At 42.9% G+C, this 20335-nt stretch overlaps 1 protein-coding gene across 1 annotated transcript; it reads left to right on the top strand.

Moving 5' to 3' along the window:
• Positions 1 to 5553: 5553 nt before the first annotated feature.
• LOC102454433 (ostricacin-4-like) lies at positions 5554 to 10911 on the top strand. The gene is made up of 3 exons (XM_089777002.1): positions 5554 to 5679; positions 8936 to 9023; positions 10781 to 10911. Exons 2-3 carry the CDS (start codon positions 8966 to 8968, stop codon positions 10909 to 10911), a joined length of 189 nt encoding a protein of 62 aa, XP_089633128.1. The 5' UTR covers positions 5554 to 5679; positions 8936 to 8965.
• Positions 10912 to 20335: the final 9424 nt, after the last annotated feature.

Here is a 20335-nt window from a genome sequence, read left to right as displayed (position 1 = left end):
CTGGCTCGAGATAATATCGCTGATGTGTGTGTGCATTGTGGGAGACAATTGGGCTGTTTCTAGTGTTCTTCTCCATTAGAACTCTGTCATGAAACTGGTGTAAAGTGAGATCCAAACCAACCACATGATTGTCCATAATAAGTACAAGCCGCAGGCTTTAAGTGAGAACACGCAGAGCAAAGTAGATTACAAACTCAAAAGTAACAGGAAATGCTTAGCTAATTCTACACTAAAATCCTCTGCACAAACTTCTTATAAACTCACCCAAACACTGTTCCTGTTCCAGCTTCATCTTCAAAAACAGGGAAATTTCCATTTCTGGTAGGGGTCTCCAGTTTACCCTCCTTGGGTGTGTGCATGTAGCCAGCCCAAATACAAAAGATTCCTACGTTCCTATTCTTTTTAAAGAGTTCCCTTATTGCATGGGGAGTCACCTGGCCACTCCCCACAAAGCACTGTTAAGACTGAAGGACAAAAGGCTATTTGCATAGGATTGCCCAGATACTTAGGCCTCCCTTGATGTCTTTCCAGTTACACATTTAAAAAACATTAAGTATTCCCTACTCCATGACTGTGCCTAGACTGGCCAGTTTTTCCGGAAAATCAGCCACTTTTCCGGAAAAACTTGCCAACTGTCTACACTGGCCGCTTGAATTTCCACAAAAGCACTGACTTCCTACTGTAAGAAATCAGTGCTTCTTGCGGAAATACTATGCTGCTCCCGTTCGGGCAAAAGTCCCTTTTGCGCAAAGCTTTTGCGCAAAAGGGCCAGTGTAGACAGCTCAGATTTGTTTTCTGCAAAAAAGCCCCGATCGCAAAAATGTCAATCAGGGCTTTTCTGCAGAAAAGCGCGTCTAGATTGGCACAGATGCTTTTCCGCAAAAAGTGCTTTTGCGGAAAAGCGTCCATGCCAATCTAGATGCTCTGTTCCGAAAATGCTTTTAACGGAAAACTTTTCCGTTAAAAGCATTTCCGGAAAATCATGCCAATCTAGAGGCAGCCCCATATGTCTAATTTTACACATAAGAGTGATACATACACCAAAATAAGATAAGCGGATCCAGTGGATCATGACAAGAAGATTGATGGGTTACATGAAGTCATTTGCTCAAAGCACCTTTGAGTTAGGGATACTTATGTCCAGAACTCCATTTCATAAAGTATGCGGGGTATGTATCTGTCACATTGTGCTTGTTGTACTATGACTATAATCCAACAGCGGCGAGGAGTCCTGTGGCACCTTATAGACTAACTGAAGTGTAGGAGCATAAGCTTTCGTGGGCAAAGACCCACTTTGTCAGATGCATGTGGGTCTTTGCCCACGAAAGCTTATGCTCCTACACTTCAGTTAGTCTATAAGGTGCCACAGGTCTCCTCGCTGCTTTTGCAGATTCAGACTAACATGGCTACCCCTCTGATACTATAATCCAACAGGCAGTGCTGTGAGCCAGTAGAATTTCTATTTCAAGACGGAAGGTTAGAGTATTTTTCTCATGTTACTGTCATAGACTCATAGACTTTAAGGTCAGAAGGGACCATTATGCAGGACAATGTAGCACTTTAAAGACTAACAAGATGGTTTATTAGATGATGAGCTTTCGTGGGCCAGACCCACGTCCTTGAAAGCTCATCATCTAATAAACCATCTTGTTAGTCTTTAAAGTGCTACATTGTCCTGCATTTTGCTTCAGCTACCCCAGACTAACACGGCTACATCTCTACCACTAAGGGACCATTATGATCATCTAGTCTGACCCCCTGCACAGTGCAGGCCACAGAATCTCACTCACCCACGTCATCTTGTAGTTGAGATCCAGAAGCTCCATTTTAAGATACTTTGGAATTATTTTTCCTGACTTCAACGTACGGGTTTTAACATTTTAAGGGTTGAGTCAAATGTTTCTAAACAAGAGCACCATCTGCTGCCCTGGCTTATCAGGTAAGTAGCAGAAAGACAAGATGAGTAGGAGATTATCTTGTGGTGGATCAACGTCTGTAGGTGAGAAAGACATGCCTTCAAGCTACACAGTGCTTTTCTTCCAGTCTGGGAAATGTGCTCAGAGCTCCACAGCTAAAGGGAAGGTGGAACTGGTTGTTTAGAATAAGTAGTTAGCACATGTTCTAAGGGATTGTAACAGAATGGCACTTTCCTCCCATGAGTGCTCTATCTGGCCAAGTGTGTGTACCTGCACGGTCTCTTTAACAGCCTTTTTGGGTACTCAGCCCTTTGATTGAGGGACATTTCTGTGTGTAAAACAAACCATACGCCTAGCGGAGGCCTATCCTGGTGCTCTCTGCTGGTGTCTCCAAGTCTATTTCTCAGTTTGTTTTCCCACTCGGGAGCAAATGATGCCTCCAGGGAGACAGCTTCCTTGCTCTTATCTCAGGGTTTTCCACATAGGCTTGTAAGGCCCATCAGTCTTAAGCTCCCTTACGGAGCTGGTTGCTCCTCAGTCTCTTTCCTCAATCCAAGAGAGTGGTGCCTCTTCCCCCACCTGGAGGCAACTTCTATAGCCAACCTCCCAGTCTGCGCTCCTTGAGCCCTGCTTGGCACTGACTGCTGCTCTGTTTTGCAGCTCCCTTTGTAGGCCTCCCTGGCCTCTGATTGGCTGATTCCTCTGCTGCCACTCTTGCCTGCTTGGAGGACCTCTTTATAGTTTTTCTGGGGCACAGTGAGGTTGGACCATCCCATCAAAGGGATCATTCAAAGTTAGTGACCAGTTAATATCTCTGCAGTCATAGGGCAAAAGGAGGAGGTTAGGTGGTTACAGACCATTGTAGTAAGCTATAAATCTGGTGTCTTCGTTTAATCCAGGATGTTTAGTGTTGAGGAAAGTCAAGAATTTAAGGTCCCAGGCTCATCTTTGAAAATATTGTGCAGGTTTCCTTTGCAGTCTGGGATTGATAGGATTTATAGAGATAGAGAGATTGCTTTATGGAACTTGTTCATCTATAAGTGAGAGGGTATTTTTCTCTTTTACCTGTGTGAGTTCATTCAAGAGGATAGTGAATGGTTTCACTCACATAACTTTTATCATATGGGCTGATATTGCACATGTACCACATGTTGTGATGGGCATGTGTACAATCCAATAGAGCTTGAAAGGTGTGTTGTGAGGGGTGTCAATCACTGTAGCAGTGGACATGTCTGCAGATTTGCATCCATTGTCCTGTCAGGGTGTGGTGCCTCTGAGTTGGGGTGTTCAGGTCTGTGGGAAGCTTTCTCCCAATGATGAGATTGAAAAGGTTGTTGGGTGTTTGAAGGTCAGATATGGATTTTCAGAAAGGATTTCTTTCAGGATGGGATCCTGAACGAGTACAGCTTATAGTTGTTTGATGATAATCTACAGGGATTCCAGTGTGCAGTGGAGTGGTTGCTGGTGATGAGGAGTGTGCAGCCAGATGTTTTGTAATTAATATTAATTTACCCGTTCCATAAATTAGGTTCCTTGTGATTCTTTGGATGTCTGTTCCTTAACCAAAATACAATCTGGAGGATTATTGTATGATTCTGATTTTTTGTTAGCCACCATACAACAAAGTGATGCAATTGTTCAATTCATCACAAATAATATTGATAGCAATACTTTCTAATTATCATTAGGGGTCACCAAATGAAATTAATAGGCAGCAGGTTTAAAACAAACAAAAAAGTTTTTCTTCACCCAGCACACAGTCAACCTGTGGAACTCCTTGCCAGAGGATATGGTGAAGGCTAGAACTTTAATAGGATTAAAAAAGAGCTAGATAGATTAATGGAGGTTAGGTCCATCAATGGCTATTAGCTGGGATGAGTAGGAATGGTGTCCCTAGCCTCTGTTTCTCTGGAAGTGGGTGACAGGGGAGGGATCACATGAGGATTACCTGTTGTGTTCCCTCTCTCTGTGGCATCTGGTATTGGCCACTGAGAGCAGGCAGGATACTGGGCTAGATGGATCTTTGGTCTGACCCAGTATAGCCATTCTTATATTCTTAGTTATTGGAGTATAAGAAAAAAACAGCTGTACCCTCTGTACTCGTACTTGTTCATGCTCAGCATGTCATTTGATAATTAGAAAGATGGTTACATTTGTCTTTGGAAATGGCTGTCCAAAAGATGACCAGGATGTCATAAAGGCCTTATAAGATTTCAGTGGAATTCAGTTTAGAGATTTTCATTTTTCATTGTTTTCAGAACATGAGAACTGAAGGTATCGCCTCCTTTATCCAGTGGTGAAGCACTGGAATGGGTTACCTAGGAGGGTAGTGGAATCTCTGTTCCCCTAGAGGTTTTAAAGTCCCAGCTTGACAAAGTCCTGGCTGGGATGATTTAGCTGGGATTGGTCCTGCTTTGGGCAGGGGGTTGGACTTGATGACCTCCTGAGGTCTCTTCTAACCCTGTGATTCTACGATTCTATGAAAAATGCCCCCATATACCTTTGTTAATGATTAGTTACAGGGACACACATGCAGATTTATATTTAAATTGTCTAAAATGCTTATAGCACTCCTTTTCACGAGATCACCTTTGCAATGAAGCATCCTCAGGTTGTTGTGCTGTGTTGCCAAATGAACAAGATAAATGTTAATGTGATAAAGTTTCTAAAAGAAAAGGTTATAGTGCCAGATCAAGTAAGAGCTGATCAACTGTATGTCTATTATGAACATCTAGACATAAAATAAATGATAGAGAAGTAACAGTTAAAAGCTGAAGTTGCTTCAAAACTTAGTAAGAATTTGTGGTTTGCTTCACTAGCAACTGTTGCCGTTACTCAATCTAACTCCTCGGTGAACCACAGATGCTGCATGGGATACTGGATATGTTTTAAGAACATAGGCTGAAATGATTCCAAGTGTTATGGGCTATGCCTGGATTTAAGTGACGTTATTATTAATACATCGAATGTTTGTACAGTCATCATTGCCTTTCTCAAATATATATGAAGACCTAAAAAACACAAGGCCTGATTAACTTTGACATTAGTATTAGCAACAATGAATAGCATTAGTCATTACTATTTGAAAGCATATGAGGCAACCCTATTGTATTACAAATAAAACGTAAAGGTTAAATAGGTACAGAGCAGTAGTTTGTTTAGATATTGATTTGTGGCCAGCAAAAGAGTCAAATGATTTTATGTTGCAGCATTGTAATCTATCAAAAACAGAATCACCAGGGATTGGAAAAGGACATTACACAAAGAATCTCTTCTGCCTTCAGAATAGATATTTCTGCTGGCCTCTCTCAATGGCCACTTGGGGAAGGACACAGAGTTGTGTCAAGTTAGCCAAGGACATCAGTCACTGCAGGGTGGCCTATGGGAAGTGTCCTGCATTAGTAAGTTTCTGAGTAGAGCAGGTGTCCGTTATATTTCCCAAGATATTTTGCATAAGATTCAGTGGCCTAATTTGTCTTATACAATCTGGGATGGCACAAGATGTTTTGCACAAAGACCATGGATTTCGCAGAGACAGAGTTGCAAGAATTCCAGCCTCCAGACTGTGGTAGGACAGTTCAAAACTTTCCGAGAAGAAAGGGTCAGTTCCTGATTGGCTCACAGGAGCTTTGCCAAGAAGAAACCAAGCTTTCAGTAACTATAAAGGAGGCAGTTTCGGTCAAAATATACATATGAAGCTCATATGTATGGATGAGTGAGACTGTGGTGGGACCACCTGGCTACTGAGAGCTCCTCCTATCTGGTAACTACTAAAGTCTTCCCCATTGTGCTCACCCTATTAACTCTTCCTTTGATGTTCTATCTAGGGATGTGGTCATGAGATCCAGAAAGAGAAGCAGCATACAACTGCCATAATCTGCCGAGTGAATGAACCACCCGAAGGGACTTTCTAGCATTCTTGAGAGATTACTCAGGGCCAGTGTGTCGCAGAGCTGGAGAATGTGCTTTCACACCAGTTTGCATGGATAAGTGGCACATTTATATGCATTTTGTTTACCCCAATGGAAAACTTGGTCGTTATAAAGATACATGAGTTAAAACCATCTACAGGATACTTCCAGTTATCCAGAGTCCCTTTCTCTAGAAATCCTAATGATCTGAATACACAATGTTATTTAATTACTCATTGATCAACTAGTGCTGGGACTCTGGGAACTGTGATTTGGGAGGATTTCTGGAGTTAGGGATGAGGACAGCGAGAAAAAGGGGAGAAAGTAGGGGCAGAGGGAAAGGGTGAAGTGTGGTAAGAGAGCAAACAGGTACAAAGAAAACAAGGGTTAAAATGAAGACTGAAAGGGGAAGGGTTCAGGGAAAGAACAGACAAGCTCTTCAGAAGAGGAGTTAAGGGAAAGAGAGCAGGGAAGAAGGGAGGGGGAATGAAGAGCAGCAGATGAGAGGAGAGAAAATAGAAGGAAAGAAGGAGGAGACATGCAGGGTGAGGTTAAGTAGCCACCTGATCTCGGAGCCACCTTGGTGCTTCTTAAAGGCATCCCAACACTCACAGCTCTGCACTCTAAAAGCACCAGTACAAATAGTGAAGGGTAAGGCTGGCTCACTAATCCTGGGCCACCCATGGTGAAAAATGCTCAAGCAGCACCAAGAGGGTTTCTGTCTCCTGCGGCCTCTCCCCCTCTCCTTCCCTGTTTCCTCTGTCCTTCCTTCTCCTTTCCCCTCCCATTCCCTCTGGTTTTTAGCACTAAATCCTCCAGACCTCCTTCTGTTTGTCCAAATGTCTAGTGAGCTGAAAGTCAGGATGTTGCCCAAGCCAGTCAGACAAATAGGAGTGTGCTGTAATAGGATAGGGTTTTTTTTATTTGCATTTCATCAAGACTCTGAATCTTTGTTGTCTAGAAATAAGGTTACAACAGGGCATGTCTCCTCCATGGAAATTAGCTGACAGACACCCTGAGTGTTTTACAGCTTAGCCAGGAAATACTGCAGAGTGTATCACTGAGAAAAACTGAGAGAGAGAGTTGATTGGCTGGTAAGCAACTGATTGTTCTTGCTATCTTGAATATTCAGTTAACCTTGATTATTCCATTCATGTAGCTTAAGAGGAAAGATTACTGGTAAAATTCCATAGATATTTGAATAGATGGAATCATTTGCATAAAGTGAAAACTAATTGCATTTGGCATTGGAATTCTTAATACTCAATGTAACTTGTTTGATGTACTTAGTTGTAACTCTAAAGCTGTTTGTTAAAACTGTCATAAGTCCCTTAATTCCACTTGGGGATGAATTTGATTAGAAATGGATAAGAATCTTCACATAATTCATAATTCCATGGTGGTACCAAAGTCACCGGCCCAATGTATTACAGAACTAGGATAAAGCTTGGTCGTGTATCACAACTGTGATAAGTCCTGGAATAACCTGATGTGATTTGTTATTTCTTGGTTGACTGTAACATCACATCATGAATTTGTCAGGGACTCTAGCCCAGACGGCTCGGTTTGTTGTCTGACCGCAAAGAGACAGGCAACACCAGCAAAGTCCAATCACAAGCTCTTTATTGAAGAGTGCACACAGCAATAGAGAGCGGCCCGTCTCCAAAGAGAACCAGCCGCGATTTTAGTAACAGGTAGGCTTATAAAGACAGTTCCGTCGCGTCATAAGCTCTTCACCCAAGCAACTCACCCCCCTTTCTAAAACTTTTAGTATCTATGCATATTTTGGGCAACCATTTATTGTGGCCAGAAACGCTTCATAATGCATCAGCAACTTTCTTATCAATCACAAAAGGCAGGTACCAGGAACGAGGAGACAAGGGAGTTGGGCACAAACAAAGGGCAAAAAATAGGGAGGTAAGATTAGCAAAGGGGAACAGAAACAGGGAGTTACTTACCAGTTCCCAAAACAAGCTGTTCTACTTACAGTAGGTACAAATATGTAATTTATCACTTATCTTACTTTTATAACCTAAGCCAGCATGGTGGGTGCGCCTCTGTTTGAACCACATTCCTGGTTCTGGTCAAGAATACTCAGAGGCCTATGAAATTAGCCTTTGTTAACTTTCCTTAGCATAATGTTGACCAGCCCTTGTTTTTCTGGGCCCAACAAATTCATCATTACAAATTTTGTAAATATGAATATCCAACCCCCTTCCTTTTACTTTTTGTAATTTCTTATTACAAAATGGCTATTAAAATAAATTAATGAGCAATAATTCTCCAATAATTTTTATTTTGGCTAAGGAAAAAGAGATTAGCATGAGAAACCTATTTTAAGGCACTCCATTAAAAGAAAAAATAATTACAAAGTATTTAAAATATATTTTGCATCACACAATCACATTTTTCTGAAATACTCACTGGAGCTTCACAGCTGTATAAATAACACTCACTATGAGAATACAGAACGCACATTAGAAATGACATTTGGATGAAAAAATATTTCTGCACATTTGTGGATTAATACATGAGTCCATGTGGCCCGTGCCCAAGGCCCTGCCAATCAGGAGCACTGGAACCTGTGTAAAAGTTGGAGGGCCCACTAGAACTATGTCTCTGACTCCTGTTCCTTCTCTTTTCTGGGAGTCCTACCTGCCTGCCCTGGCTGGAAGCTGATGCTAAATAGTAATAAGAGCTGCCCAGTGAGCCTGAGTCACTGTGGGTAGCTTGGAACCCTCCACCTGCCCTTAATGGGCGGGGGTCAGAATTCCTGAGAACAGCCCCTGATGCATGTCCCAGCCTTCTGGAGCATGCCAGACAGGGCACACAGGGGGTCCTGGGCACCCCACAGTGCCTGGGTTTTCTGGATGGCTCTTAACTCACTGCTTTCTTCTGGCCTCCACCTTGCCAAGGTGTCAGGGCCTCGGAGGAGGAGGAGTAACAAGGGTCAGGACCCATGGCAAGGGCCATGCAGGGGCCCCAAATGTTCTTTGTGCCTAGCGCCCCAATAAATCTTAATTTGGTTGTTTCTATAGCTCCACCTATCCCCAGTGTAAATATAGGGACTTCCTGCCTTCACTTTGTCGTACTGCCTCTTTTCTTCAGAGACACAGAGTTCCCAGTAGACCTCCAACCATGAAGATCCTTTGCCTGATCTTTGCTGTTTTCCTTCTGGTGCTCCAGGGTGCACCAGGTAAGAAGTAAATGAAAATGAGGGAGTATATAGAGGGATCTATGGAGTCTCTACTAAGATTGTTTAACTCTGTCTGTTAAAACCACGTTTCTGACTTTTGCTTAGGAGCTCTAATACCTCTGGAGTTTGTGGACAATAGGTAAAATTCTGCAGTGGAATTCTGTGATAGTCTGGGCTGCCCCAGGAAAATGCATGAAGATTTGACTGAATTATGATTTGTGAAAAAAGTCAATAATCGTGTTTTCCTCAGATCTGTCGGAGTCTTGCTGTTTAGCTAACCCCACCTTCTCTAAAAAAACAAGGAGGGGTCATGCGGCACCTTAGAGACTGACAGATTTATTAGGGCATAAGCTTTTGTAGGTAAAACCCACTTCATCACATGAATTGGAGTGGAAGCTAGAGGTGTGTGTTTGTGTGTGTGTATGTGTGTGTGTGTGTGTGTGTGTGTGTGTGTGTGTGTGTGTGTATATATATATATATATATATATATATATATATACAAGAAAAGAAGGAAGTTACTTATCAAATGTAGGACCAGTGTTAATGAGGCCAATTCAGTGACTAATGAAGTGTCTTTTATCCATGAAATCTCATGGCTTAATAAACCTGTTCCACGAGGAGTAACGGTAGTTCGGAATAGGAAGCCTAATCCGAACTACCTAGTTCGTGCCACGTGTAGCCGCGGGCACGGAGTCCGAACTACCGGACATTTAAAAATGGCGGCGCCCGGCGACATGCAAATGAAGCCCGGGAAATTCAAATCCCGGGCTTCATTTGCAACTCCGGTTGCCTACATTAACCACCCTAGTTCGAACTAGGGTGGTAGTGTAGACATACTCTTAGTCACTAAGGTGCCACAGGACTCCTCTTTGTTTTTGCAGATACAAGACTAACACACTTGCACTTCTGAGACTTGTCCCACATTCTCTGTGGCCTGCATGTACTGTTTCATGTCCAGGCAATCACAGAACTGAACATGGTATATAAACAAAATGAAGTATGCCAACCTTGTTCAGTCTACCCACTGGTAGAGGGCAAAGTACACAGAATGGGGAGTCAAAATATAACTTCCGCAGGTGCCTAGAGTTTATAATTCGGTGCCTTTCACAAGCTTTATTATTAAGCTAGGCCTCATGTCCACTGATATATTTACTTGTTTCCATAATATAAGAACTAGGGGTCACCAAATGAAATTAATAGGTAGCAGGTTTAAAAAAAACAAAAAGTTTTTCTTCACACAGTGCACAGTCACTCTGTGGAACTCCTTGCCAGAGGATGTTGTGAAGACTAGGACTTTAACAGGGTTCAAAAAAGAGCTAGATAAATTCATGGAGGTTAGGTCTATCAATGGCTATTAGGATGGGTAGGAATGGTGTCCCTTTAGCCTCTGTTTGTCTGGAAATGTATGACAGGAGAGGGATCATGTGATGATTACCTGTTGTGTTCCCTCCCTCTGCGGCATCTGATATTGGCCACTGTTGACAGACAGGATAATACTGGGCTAGATGGACCTTTAGTCTGACCCACTATGGACGTTCTTATAATTTTATGTTCAGTCTCTTCTTGGGGCAGTCACTAAGTATTCATAGAACTACAGCTATTTAAATAGCTCTGAGCTGTGATACATTTTTGGACTTGCACTTTTGGGCTGGCATGGTCATGTATAGGTAAATGAGAAATGACTGTCCTCTTGGAATCAAAGTGCATGATTCACCCTTCTCTGCAGAGTGATGACCGACTCTTTTCTCTTTATACAGAATTTTCCCAGGCTAAGAATCCCTTTCTGCAATGTAGATTCCATGGGGGTGAATGTTACTATAAGAGATGTCTCTTCAGTTCTAAGTTCATGGGAATGTGTGGGAAACAGTATATGTGCTGTCAAAGGTAAGTTCAGCATTCCACAAGGCAGGCATCGCAGTGTGAAGAGAAATACCTGTTTTTCTCCATCTTGCATCTAGCTGTTGTTCAAATCAAAGAAGGATTCAAGTCACTTTTGTACTGCTCACATTCTGGGCCACCTAGGGGCTGGCGTGGCATTTATGAGAACCACGCCAACGGCTTCTTTTACATACATTAAGTCTTAGCCAGGCTGCCTATGGGCTACAACAGCCTTAGCAGCTTCATCCATGGGGAGACATTGGGCCTCAAACACAGAATTGTCTACATTGCTTTTATATTTTAGAATAGAGAATTCTAACAGGAAAACCAGAAATCTGTAGGAGGGAAGGGAGACATGAAGGCAACTATTAGAAACAGAAAAATATCTATAACAAATGGAATACAGAGGAAAGAGATAGCAATCAATCTAACTTGGAAGAAATGTGGTGCAGCAATATGAAAAAGGGAAGCTAAATACAACAGGGAAGCATCCTTGGCTCACAAGTATTAGGACAAGAAATCGTTGTATCAAAATATCAGGAAGAAAATAAATACTTACAATGGTATAGATTTATTCCTAAGTGGTGAAAACAATGTGAATTATGGGGCAGAAAAGGAAGAAGTGTTCCCTAAATATTTCTGTTCTGTATTTGGAAAGCTGCAGATTGATGTTTTGACATTGCATGAGTATGGTGACTTCTATCTAGTCCATTAGTAATTAAGATGCTAACACCTGTTAGGGATAAACATTTTTAAATCAGGAGACCTAGATAATGTCTGTCACAGAATCCTCAAAGATCAGTAAGGGGATCCTTTGCTCCATAGATCACTTTTGATACATTTTTGAATGTTGGAGAAATTCCAGAAGATGGAAAGAATGTTAATATTATTCCAATAGCCAAAAACATAGGCAAGGTGACCCAGGAAATTAAAGGCCAGTGATCCTGATATCAATCCCCAGAAAAATAATGGAAAAAGGTGACTCAATCAATGAAGAATTAAAGTTTAGGAATATAATCAACACCAGTGAACAGGAATTTTAGCATATTAGGCCTTGCAAAATAAACCCTATATATATTTGTAGACAGCTTTCAAGGTTAGTTGATAAATATAACTTCCTTGATGCTCTCAGAAGTGTACATTGTTCATCCAGCAAGCGATGTAAAGGCACTGAAGTGCTCACGAATCCTTCCATCCTTAAAGCAGCTCGGTGCAGACTTTTAGCTTTCGATTGTGAAAACTAAGGACGGTAGTTTTAAAAATCTCAAATGATGTCAAATTCAACACCGTTCAGAATGATTTAATGATTTAATGATTTAAACCTCCAGAGCCTTATGGAAAGTTAACTTGACCACAAGGCATTTCTCCAGGGGTTTCTACTCCTGCTCTGCCTGTTTCCGACGGTACCTAAACTAAACAGGACTCCCAGTCGAGTCATGACTGGTCCCAGAGAAGCAGTAGGGAGGGTGAGAAATTTTCCCACCTACTAGGGCAGAGATGAGTTGAGGCCAGGCCACATGAAGCTGGGAGCTACTTTAACCTGAAGAGCAAGAGCCAAGGAACTAGACTGGACTGGTCCTGCTAGTAGCTGCTCTACAACCATTCTAGTGACTCACTGAGCATGCTCAGAAATCCATACGGTCCCCAGGCCTGGTTGCTAGTATGAATTTCCACCAGAACAGTTACCATTGATAAAAGTGGAATTTCCCTTCATTTTCTAAGGGTAAATTACGTATCACCTAACAATTATCTGTCATTTTAGATCTAGCTGTGCCCAACGTGTATATGATAGAACTGTATATGGACAAGAGTCTTTTTTCTGTCCAGTGTAATTTTTATAGGTAACCTGTTTACATTTATATTATTATCCCCATTTAAATTCCATAACAGAATATTACAGTAGTGAAAATGAATTCCCTGTGTTGGTGTTAACCAGGAACCACTTCAACCCCCACAGAGTGAGTGGGCAATTCCTCTAGTGCCTTTCAATTTGAAATCAAACATCCTATTATCCCTGTTCTATGAAAAAACATCAACACATCAGATTCTCTTTCCCTTGGGTACAGGTGATTTACTGACTGATTCCCTAGGCAGGATCGCTGGGAATCTGGAAGACAGATTCTAAAATCATCAGATCTTGCTTCAAAGGAAGGCTAAAATTTTGTTTGCTTGGACTGGAAAGAACTTTGTGAGTTGGAGAAATTTCAGGAGGAGCCTTTGAATCACCCCGAGAAGATCTGTGACTCTCCATTCAATAAAAGCAAATTGGTTTCAGACAATATGGTTGAAGTGTTTGTGTGTCAGTGGGAGAGAAGGTGGCAGTTTTGATCCTTTGTTTCCCTTAGACATCCACCTTATTTATTTTTAAAATGAAAAATAAAATAAGATAGCTGAGAAACCTTCTTATCACACGTTATTCCGTCACCTGTGTATTTATAGATGATGGTCCACACATCTCTGTAAGTTTCAATAAACTTCTGTGGCTAGATCTTTAAATTTTACAACTAGTATAAATCCTTTCAATTAATGCTGGCCCAGGAGCTGGCTTGAGACACAGCTTGACTGCACAGTGTGTAACACCCACAGTGGTGCTGCAAGTCATCTAGCCCCTCCCTCTTTCAGAAACTCATTATCCACACTGTGGAGACCAGAGGAAACCAGGCCAATCTGCATTAAGGTATCAGACCTGGTTCTCCTTCCTGTTACACAGACTGCTGTAAATCACTAGTAGCTCCACCGAAAACATCTGAGTTCCAGTGGCATGAAAGAGGCATATCTGAGATCAGAATTAAGCCTACTTTTGCCCACAAAAAGGTGAGAGCAAGTTTATATAAGGAAAACTTTTTGGTTCTTTCAATAGGACATGCGCCTGCTGAAATTAATTTCTCATCCTGTCCTGATGGTTCCCTGAAACAACATTTTGCCATAGCATCATGTATCAGAAAATCCAGGGTAATCTATGTTTGAAATTTTATCCTAGCCTTCATTAGGCAAATGCTGCCACCTTTCTATGGCTGTCTTCATTGTATTGTCACTGAAGTCCATGGGGCTGCTTCATCAGCTTGCAAACCGTATAAACAAGATAAGCGAAGTATTGTTAATCTTATTGGATACCTGAGGAGCAGAGAGCTTGAGGGACTAAGGGGTTAGGTTCATAAAGGTATTTATGAATTCTGAAGGTTCACCTGAAGCCTGGCTGCATTATTCGGTGTCTAAACACCTTTACAAATCTGTGCCATGGGATGTGCCCATGGTCACACACACAGAGTCTGTGGCAGAGATGGTACCTAAGCTCTGATTTTTTCAGTCCCCTCTAGTGACTGTTCTTTACATCAAACTTCCTGAGTTTATAACACCGGAAAACACAGCGATCCTGGGAATTACAATCTGAGATTTAAATTGTCCTCTGGCACATAGTGTTGTTGAAGCAAAACAAGCTTCTCTGTGGTTAGGCAGCTAACAAAAGCTTTATTGATCAATAAGGCACAGAGTGAGCCAAATGGGGTCCCAGCAGAGCCCGGCCCACTAAGGCTGGCTAATACAATCAGTCCTACTATCTTTATACCCTTAACCAAACAGTCTGACATCAGGGCATCCAATTACAGAAATCATCAATTAAACTTGGAAAAACAAAGTCTTATCAGCAAGATGGTGGGCAGATACTAGGGAGTGCATCTCCTATCTCAACCAGCCCAATTAACACATTCCAATAGCCCCGTGGGCCCCAACACGGTGCCCGCAGGCGCCATGGCGCCCGCGGGGGCATTCGTGTGCGCCCGCCACGTGCTCGGGGCTGGCCTGGCCCCAGGCGCGTGGCACTTGGGGCGGGGGGCGCCGGCCCCGGCCCCGGCTGCTTGGAGGAGGGGGGGGCGCCGGCCCCGGGTGCAAGGAGCTTGGGGGGGACGGGCCCCGGGCGCGTGGCGCTTGGGGCGGGGGGCACCAGCCCCGGCCCTGGCCGCTTGGAGGGGGGGGCACCGGCCCCCGGTGCGTGGAGCTTGGGGGGGGAGGGGGCGCCGGCCCTGGGCGCTTGGAGGAGGGGGGGGCGCTGGCCCCGGGCGCAGCTATGGGGGAGGCGCACGGCTATGGGGGGGCCCCGCCCCCATCCCCGCCCCCTGGCACCCGGCAGGCGAACGGCCACGCCCCCTGGCGCCTGGCCACCACCACAGGTTGGGGACCACTGCAATAGCCCATTCTGTAGGGCTCTCTCACGGGGTGACAGAAAGTTCACTGTTGTCTACGTGCTAAAGCGAGAAGCTGAAATGGTTTCTGTTATACAAGATGGCTTCTACCTAAATATGAAATGGTTTCCACAGTGTCCTAAAATAGAAGTGTCTCGTTGGAGGGGGTAATGGAACCGTGGGCAGGAGCAGGACATGGGTTTGGCGAGACCACTCCTTGCCAGACACACTTGACGGCTTTGTGTGATAAAATCAAGCTGATCTGGCCCCTTAGTTGGAGGATAGAGTGGGAAACTGAAGGGAAAGCAGAGAGAATTATAGAAGAGGGAGACCAGCTACTGGAGAGAGCCAATTTCTTGGGGATTGGGCTGTGCCAGTGTCTTCCTAAGATCCCAGAAACAGGAAGGGTTGTGGGACAGGGCCCTGGTTTGTTTACTGAGAGAAATGTGCCTTTCACTGAACATCATTAATGCTGGACATTGGGGCTGAGCTCTGCCTGTCCTCCTGCAGCCTTTATGTCTCTGTTGAGAAGGGCATGGGCGCCCAGAGTGAAGGGCGTACACAGATTGAATGGATAGCAGGGTGTTGGGAGTAGGTCATGCAGTAAGTCAAATCTTGGGCAATATAGTGCAATGAGTGTGTGCGAGGAAAGATGGCTTGCAGTGAGAGTAGGTGTGAAATGCTAATAGAGACATCCGGTATCAATGCCCTCAGTGGGTGTGAGCAGAGCAAACAAGCAATGTGCCTCAAATTATATATTGTAAAATGGTTTTTTGTTGCCTTCTATGTCTCTAGCCAGTTTAATGTCATTTTCTGCCTTTTCCTTCCTAATTTTGTCCCTGAATACTGGTGTTATTTATTTATGTTCATGCTTTGTAATTTGACCTAGTTTCCTTAGTAAGCTTATTAAGTTTGCAGATGATTCCAAGCTGGGAGGGGTTGCAAGTGCTTTGGAGGATAGGGTCATAATTCTAAATGATCTGGACAAACTAGAGAAATTGTCTGAGGTAAATAGGGTGAAGTTTAATAAGGACAAATGCGAAGTCCTCCACTTAGGAAGGAACGATCCCTTTCACACATACAGAATGGGAAGTGACTGTCTAGGAAGGAGCACTGCAGAATGGGATGTGGGGGTGATAGTGGACCACAAGCTAAATATGAGTCAACAGTGTGACACTGTTGCAAAAAAAGCAACATGATTGTAGGATGCATTAACAGGAGTGTTGTGAGCAAGGCATGAGAAGTCATTCTTCCACTCTATTCTGCACTAATTTGGCCTCAATTGGAGTATTGTGTCTAATTCTGTGCACCTCATTTCAGGAAAGATATAGAAAAATTTAAGAAGGTCTGGAGAAGAGCAACAAGCTGAATAAAGGTCTAGAAAACTTAACCTGTGATGGAAGACTGAAAGAAGTGGGCTTATTTAGTTTAGAAAAGAGAAGAGTCAGAGGGGACATGATAGCAGTTTTGAAGTGTCTAAAAGGTTGTTACAAGGAGGAGGAAGAAAAATTGTTCTCCTTGGCCTCTGATGACAGGACAAGAAGCAATGGGCTTAAATTGCAGCAAAGGAGGTTTAGTTTGGACATTAGGAAAAACTTCCTAAGTATCAAGGTGGTTAAACACTGGAATAAATTGCCCAGGGAGGTTGTGGAATCTCCATCATTTAAGAGCAGGTTGGATAGACATCTATCAGGGATAGTCTCGATTGTGTTTGGTCCTGCTGTGAGGGCAGGGGACTGGATTTGATGACCTCTCGAGGTCCCTTCCAGTTCTAGTGTTCTATGATTCTATGATTCCTCCTGATGTCCTGCCCCAGGGAAAGTCACCAGGGCTGGAGCTGTGGCTAGGGTGGAAGCAACTGTACAGCCACCATGTAGTCCACCCTGGCCATGTACCTGAACAGTGTGTGTATAATATATATATGCAAATCAGAGTCTACTGGCTCACGTGAGCAGCTGGGAGTTGGCAGGTATGTGGTTGTGAGGTGATATAATCTGTCAGGATTCAAGAAAGCTCTTTAAACCAACAGGCTGTGTCTAGACTGGCCAGTTTTTCCAGAAAATCAGCCGCTTTTCCGGAAAAACTTGCCAGCTGTCTACACTGGCCGCTTGAATTTCCGCAAAAGCACTGACGATCTCATGTAAGATTGTCAGTGTTTTTGCAGAAATACTATGCTGTTCCCATTCAGGCAAAAGTCCTTTTGCGTAAAACTTTTGCGCAAAAGGGTCAGTGTAGACAGCTCAGATTTGTTTTCCGCAAAAAAGCCCCGATCGCGAAAATGGTGATCGGGGCTTTTTTGAGGAAAAGCGCGTCTAGATTGTCATGGACACTTTTCTGCAAAAAGTGCTTTTGCAGAAAAGCGTCTGTGCCAATCTAGATGCTCTTTTCCAAAAATGCTTTTAACAGAACTCTTTTCCGTTAAAAGCATTTCCGGAAAATAATGCCAGTCTAGACGAGGCCACATAGATTAGCTCTTACATTGTCAGGAATAATTACTTTTTAATCTTTTGATGGTTTCCCAACTGTAAAAACACAGAGAATTTCTCCTGCCCTATCCCCCCTCCATTTATCTAATGGAAAATAATGAAAAAAGTAAGCAAAAGGAAAGGAAAACTCTCTGAAATGTTAAAATGGAAAATTAACTTTTTCAGTTTCCAAAATCCAAAACACAATAAAATGTGAACACATTGAAAGTTTATTTTGAAACACAGCTGATTCATTTAGAAACAACACATAGTCCTGTGGCACCTTAGAGAGGAACAAAAATATATAGGATAATGAGCTTTCCTGGGTAAGAGACACTTCATCAGATGGTGGGGGCTGGGCTTGACTCTACGGTGGGAGGAGTTGCGGAAGAGGCGGGTCCTCAGGTTTGTCTTCCCCAGGTGGGACTTCACCCATTGACCATGCTTAATGTTTTTAACTGGAGGTAATTTGTGCTTCAACAAAATTATTCACTACCTACAGATTGGACCCAAAAGCTAACCAGATACATTGTCATTTCTCCACATGCCTTCTCACCCCTGGTGCATGTCATTTCCAGCAACAAGGCCAAACACATAGACATGACAGATTCAATCAAAGAGACAGTGTTGCTAATGCACTAAAACAAGCATCTGCTACAACTAAGCAGCTTTAGTAAGTGGACTATGTGTCCTGGCTTTAGTATGTGGGTTGTGAAGGGCACAGAGTTGCTAACACTATTCAGCAGAAGAAGTTTGACTTTATTTCATGATGGGCTGGTTCCCATCTTTGTCCCCAAAATAATTTTCCATGGAGAAAGGCTAGAGAGAAAGGGTTCATTTTGCTGGTGTCCTGTCCAAACATTCAGACCTCTCCACTACGTGGAAGCAAAAACATACTTGTTGCTCACAGAATGGCTTTGTCTTCTCTGAGTGCTCCTTTAGCATCTCGATCATCCAAAGGCTTGTTTAGCTGCCTTCCTGCTTCTGATGTACTTAAACATTTTGGAATTACTTTCTGAGTTTTTGGCTAGCTTTTCTTCAAACTCTTTTTTGGCTTTTCTTATTATATTTTTACACTTAATTTGACAAACCTTGTAACTAAGATGATTGGATCATTTTAATTTGGATGCTAAAGAATCTCGTGAACAGGATAAAATCCACAAGGGAGCCATTGTGTTAACCAGTAATACCTCGTTCTTCTTCTCATAAAAGTATCTGTTTGTGATGGTGTATTGCTATTTCTTTTCTATAAAATCCCTTTTTTCTATTTTCAAAGTAAATGATAAATAGCATAAGAGATTACTGTCATATGATGTTAAATCCCGCTGGGGACATACACATGTACATGTTTCAGTCAGCTGACACTTTCCTGTGAGAGGTTGGCTTCAATGTGTAGGAGGAACACTTCAGTACTCTGTGACATGTTAACACTCTCTACTCCTCTTGCTTCTCAACTCTCCCTACCATGAGTTGCTCTTCTCTCCTATCTGAGCTTCCAGACATGGCCACTTACAACCGGCCCTCATGCACCCTGAATCTCCAAAACACATTTTGACATCTCCCATGTTACAATCTGGACTACTGGATAGCAGGGTTCCCTGAATTTTCTAGCCAAGGAACTCTTCCATGGAAGGGGAGAAACAACGGAAATCACAGCTGCTTTGCCACTTCTATGCAGCCTCCAAATATTGTTATCTCCCTCTTTTCTCCACAACCCAGCTCCTTCTGTTTGTGCCTGTCCCCTGCCCTGCTCCCAGTTCTCCCTCACAACTTTTACTATGACCTTTGAAGGACCTAGCCTTCGAGGAACTTGTCTTTACTGGAAATAAGTCATGGTGTTAGACAAGATATTAAAATATGAACAGCAAAGGTAATGCGGCCTAGTGGCTAGAACACCAGCCCGAGACAGAGGTGTGTGTGTGTATGTGTGTCTGGCCTTTTGGGTAATACATCTGAGGCATCTTTGTATTTTTAATAATGAGCTTTTAAAACCTTTTACGTTGCAAGTCAAGAGATGTCCCCTCAGCTTTCAGCATTAAAAAATGGTCTCTTGAGAGGTTTAATCCAACGGCTTCCAGTCAGATGCACATTTATGACCAAGTTGCTCCCAAGCCCCACTGAACATGCTTACAACTTACGTGTGCCTCATCTCTGCACAAGCCTTTGTTTTAATCGTTTGGATTTTCCTGGTCAGGGCCTGCGTGTATTCTCCTCTGTATTCTTCTTGTGGTCACAGTCATCACCAGCTAACCCTGTTCCCCTAATCCCATAATCTGTTTCAAACACCGTTTGGGTCAATGCAGGGTCGGATTAAGACCTTTAGAGGACCTAAACACTGAAAAGATTATGGTGCCCCCCCAAATGTAATTCAAAATAAAAACAATACTATATTGTAAAATCTCATTTTTTTTGGTGCTCCTGCTTTGCTGGTGCCCTAAGCACATGCTTAGTCTGCCTATTGGGTAATCCAGCCCTGAGTCAAAGCTACTGTTATTTCTTTAGCTGCCACAATATCGCCCATATAACATCTCTCCATGACCTTCTTGACTGTTCGTGTTGTCCAGGGATTTCAAAGTGCTGCCATCTTTAATCAACTGCCACGCTAAGTAGCTCATCCTCTTTCAAACAATGACTATGTGCTACTCTTAGCCAGTAGTTTAGGGCTAATGTTTCAGAAGTCTATTTATCTCCTCTAAATATGGAGGAACTTCCATTTAAAGGCATAAGAGGATGGGCACTGTCACGCCTATAGTTTTGTATTACATTTGTGCCTTATACTTTCCAGCAAGTT

The sequence above is a fragment of the Pelodiscus sinensis genome, chromosome 3, assembly GCF_052426305.1.
Source record: "Pelodiscus sinensis isolate ZL-2025 chromosome 3, ASM5242630v1, whole genome shotgun sequence".
In the NCBI taxonomy this organism is placed as follows: domain Eukaryota; kingdom Metazoa; phylum Chordata; order Testudines; family Trionychidae; genus Pelodiscus; species Pelodiscus sinensis.
This window is presented reverse-complemented; position numbering and strand designations above follow the sequence as displayed.

What these genes read in the sequence shown, in the direction of transcription:
- LOC102454433 (XM_089777002.1), top strand. Translation starts at nt 8,966, where the DNA reads ATGAAGATCCTTTGCCTGATCTTTGCTGTTTTCCTTCTGGTGCTCCAG. An exon ending in GGTGCTCCAGGGTGCACCAG is followed by an intron (nt 9,024 to 10,780) that starts GTAAGAAGTAAA and finishes CTCTTTATACAG; the next exon opens with AATTTTCCCAGGCTAAGAAT.